The sequence below is a fragment of the Lolium perenne genome, chromosome 1 (assembly GCF_019359855.2).
Source record: "Lolium perenne isolate Kyuss_39 chromosome 1, Kyuss_2.0, whole genome shotgun sequence".
NCBI classification, from domain to species: Eukaryota; Viridiplantae; Streptophyta; class Magnoliopsida; order Poales; family Poaceae; genus Lolium; species Lolium perenne.
In genome coordinates, this window is record NC_067244.2 from 208,220,553 (window position 1) to 208,224,140 (window position 3,588).

The window sequence follows — 3,588 nt, forward strand, 5'->3', positions numbered from 1 at the left end:
AGGGATACCCAAGAAAGACACATGCCATGGAACGTGCACTGAGCTTGTGTGGGGCGGTGGAAGCGATGTTAGGATAACAAAGACAACCGAAGACGCGAAGATCAGTGTATGAGGGAGGACGACCATGGAGGCGTGTGTAGGGAACTTGGGATTTTATGGCTGTACTAGGACGGCGATTAAGCAAGTATGTGGCAGTAGCCAGAGCCTCGGCCCAGAAAGGGGCTGGGATGTGAGCCTGGAACATAAGGGTGCGCATAGTATCATTAATGGTACGAATGGCACGCTCGGCTTTACCGTTCTGCTGGGAGGTGTATGGGCATGACAGCCGTAAGACGGTGCCGTGGGTGGTGAGGAGAGTATCAACAGTCTTGTTGAGGAACTCGGTACCGTTATCTGTCTGGAGAGAGCGAATAGTAACACCAAACTGCGTGCGCGCATAAGCGAAAAAAGGTTTCGAGAGTGCGGGCAGTACAAGACTTGTTGCGAAGTGGAAAAGACCAATAAAAGTGAGAGTAGTCGTCGACAATGACAAGGTAATATCGAAAACCAGAGGTGCTTATAATTGGAGATGTCCACAAATCACAATGTATCAAATCGAAGATGGCACTAGACGCGGTAGTAGACTGACGAAACGGTAAACGGACGTGCTTGCCAAGTTGACATGCATGACACACCCGAGTACGACTAAATTTATTACACTTGATAAAATCTAGACGCTGAAGAGCCGACATGGCATCATGCCCAGGATGGCCAAGACGCTGGTGCCATAGCTCGGCGGTGGCGGTGACGACCAAAGCGGTGGAGGAGGAACGGCGAAAACTGCTCCTCCCGGGAAAGGTGTAGAGATCTCCGTCACTATTGCAACGAAGAATCACGCGACGGGTCTTCAGGTCCTTCACAGAGAAACCAAAGGCGTCAAACTCAATGGAACACATATTATCGCGGGTAAACTTGCGAACCGAAAGCAAATTGCGAATAATGTGCGGTACTAGGAGTACATGGTTGAGTCGAAAGACGTGACCAGAAGGTGTGCGAAAGGAGGTGAAACCAGAAGAGGTAATGGGGATGGTGGTGCCATCCCCGATGGTGACGAAGTGAGGAGTGCGAAGGTGGGAGGAACGAGTGAGGTTACCATCGTCGTTGGTCATGTGTGAGGACGCGCCTGAGTCCATGACCCAACCACCTTGCTGAAGCGCGAGGTTGTTGAGGGCGGCGATGAGAGCCGAGCTGTCCCATGTGGTCGCTGAGGTCGACGGCGCGGTGGCGGTGTAGGCCTGGGGCCGAGGGCCCAGGATGCCCTGTCCAGAGGAGGGGGCGCGCCACTGGCCAGCACCCGGAGAGAAGCAGACCCACGGGCCGGTCAGGGCCGGCGCGCGGGCGGGCTGGGTGCCCTGGGTGGCGCCTCCACCCTGGTGTCCGCCAGTGCGGCCCTTCTGCTTGGCCGGCTGCTTGCCTTTCCCGGCGCCCGCACCAGGGGCGGGACCGTCACCGCGGCAGCCGGGGCCGGGGCATGAAGAGGCGGGGCCGCGGGCCTGGGCGACGAGGGCGGTGTTGGCGGAGGTGGCCGCCGCGTTGGCCTGCTGCATCTCCTCCATCAGGAGCATGGCCCTGGTGCGGAGGAAGGTGGGCAGCGGGTCGGTCATGGAGATGACCGTGGCGGCGGAGGCGAAGCGAGGGCCGAGGCCGCGCAGGGTGTTGAGGACGAGGACGCGGTCGCTCATGGGAGAGTCGTTGTCGAAGAGCGCATCGCCGAGGTGCTTCTGGCGGCGACAATACTCGTGGATGGAGAGAGATCCCTGCACAAGCTGGCGAAAGTCATTGTCAAGGTAGATGGCTTTGTTCGCCTTGTTCGCGGTGAAGAGGTCGCGTGCCGCGAGCCACAGCTGACGCGCGGTCTGATTCCCCGCAAGGATCATGTCCGCGATGATGTAGCCCCGCTCACCGACGACACTACATCAAGACCAACAAGTCCCCCAAGTGGACCAATGACGCGGGCTCGAGTTAAAACTCTACATGATAAGGTGAACTCGCTCCTCACCACCCTTGATCTCGGTACACCTTTGGATGGAATGCTACCTCATGCCGATGTGCTTTGTGTCATTAGGTACAAGGAGCATCAAGACCCCGGAGGGGAGGACGCACCATGGTCAAGGGAAGGAGAGGAACAGCGGGACATGAAGATGGACACGAAGCTGGACCCGACGTCACTCGAAGCGCTCGAAGGAAGAGAAGACGCCGGCCGGTCCAGAACCCGGTCAGACCGGACCCCAGACCGGACCACCCGGTCCCAGGCCCGGTCAACCGGTCGCCAACCGGATTTCCCACAAGCTCGTACCGAAAACCAACCGGACGGAAATCTGCGAGGTTTCCGGTTGGCGACCGGTCGACCGGCCCCACGACCGGGCCACCCGGTCCCCAGCCCGGTCTGATCGGCCCCAGACCGGATCCGACGGGAGTGCTCCACCAAACTGCCTAAGTTATCCACTTTTGTACCTTTTCGCCTTGCTGGCCATGTATGCCTATATAAGGACCCAGGACCCCTCCTTTACCCCTTAGACATAATTTTGAGCTTAAACCAACTTTGAGCTTAGTCTCCCTAGGGTTAGCATCCATCTTGGACAAGCATCCCTCTGTAATCAAGGCCATCCTTGTTGTTGATTTGGATATTGTTGAGTGAGATTCTAGTACAAGCTACTCTCTCTCCCTCACCAATCTCTTCTTCTCCAACACCAATCTCTCACCGGAAATTCTGCCACGTGCCTCTTCCGGGTGATTCTATTGGCGTGGTCCATCGAGCCACGGGGGTAAGAGCATCCCCACTCGTTGGCGCTCCCCACGCCCAAATCCGGCGAAATTTTCGTCCGGATTGGAGGAAGATTTGGCGTGGGGAGGAGTACTTTCCCAGTCGTGTGCTCCCCAAGCGGCGTTTCTCGGGGAAAAAGAGGATGGCTCGGGGAATCCGGACGAAAGAGGAGACACGTGGGCGTGGGCGGTTGGTTTAGCTTCATCCGGAGTCCCCGAGCGCTCCCCGGGGGGCCGGGGATGGCGTGGGATCGCCGGATGAAAATAGGCCCAAATCCAGACCAAAACGAGGAACCGGGGGCGTGACTGGGCCGAATTTCGCCGTCCGGATGGAAAAAAATGGCCGTGGGGGGCTCTGTGGGGAGACGAGTGGAGATGCTCTAAGTATCGGGTGTATCGGGTTGGTGTGTGTGCGTGAGTACCGGTGTTCTTCGTGTTCCTCGTGTTCCTCGCGCTCTCCCACCTCTTCCCCTTGGATCTTGGGTCAAATCGCGAGATCGGGCCAATCCCTAGATCTCAGATCTCATCATATGGTATCAGCAGCTCTTGGTTACCGCGATTTTGACCCTCCACCCACCCGATTTCGTTTCTAGAAAATTTTCCAAAAAAATCCCCAAAAATAGCCCCAAATGGCCTTTGGACGGATCTGTGATTTGGTTGCGTTTTGAGTGGTTTTGGTCCATGGATTCGGTGTTGCTGTGCTTGATCTACTATTTCCCCAACTTTTAGCCTCCAATTCCATCGTTTCCCGTCGATTTGCTCTTTTGGTTTTGGTTTGGGGAAGAA

At 56.8% G+C, this 3,588-nt stretch overlaps 1 protein-coding gene across 1 annotated transcript; it reads right to left on the reverse strand.

Annotated features, from left to right (window-relative positions):
- Positions 1 to 472: 472 nt before the first annotated feature.
- LOC127336835 (uncharacterized) lies at positions 473 to 1,916 on the reverse strand. The gene is made up of 2 exons (XM_051363701.2): positions 1,133 to 1,916; positions 473 to 893 (listed from the first exon to the last, which is right to left on the reverse strand). The coding sequence occupies exons 1-2, from the start codon at positions 1,914 to 1,916 to the stop codon at positions 856 to 858; spliced, it is 822 nt and encodes a 273-aa protein (XP_051219661.2). The 3' UTR covers positions 473 to 855.
- Between the last annotated feature and the right edge of the window lie 1,672 nt (positions 1,917 to 3,588).

Excerpts from the sequence above, each read along its gene's own strand:
- LOC127336835 (XM_051363701.2), bottom strand. The coding sequence starts at position 1,916 with ATGATCCTTGCGGGGAATCAGACCGCGCGTCAGCTGTGGCTCGCGGCA. Across the intron at positions 894-1,132 it reads ACACATGACCAACGACGATG|GACCTGAAGACCCGTCGCGT; the intron begins GTAACCTCACTC and ends TTCTCTGTGAAG.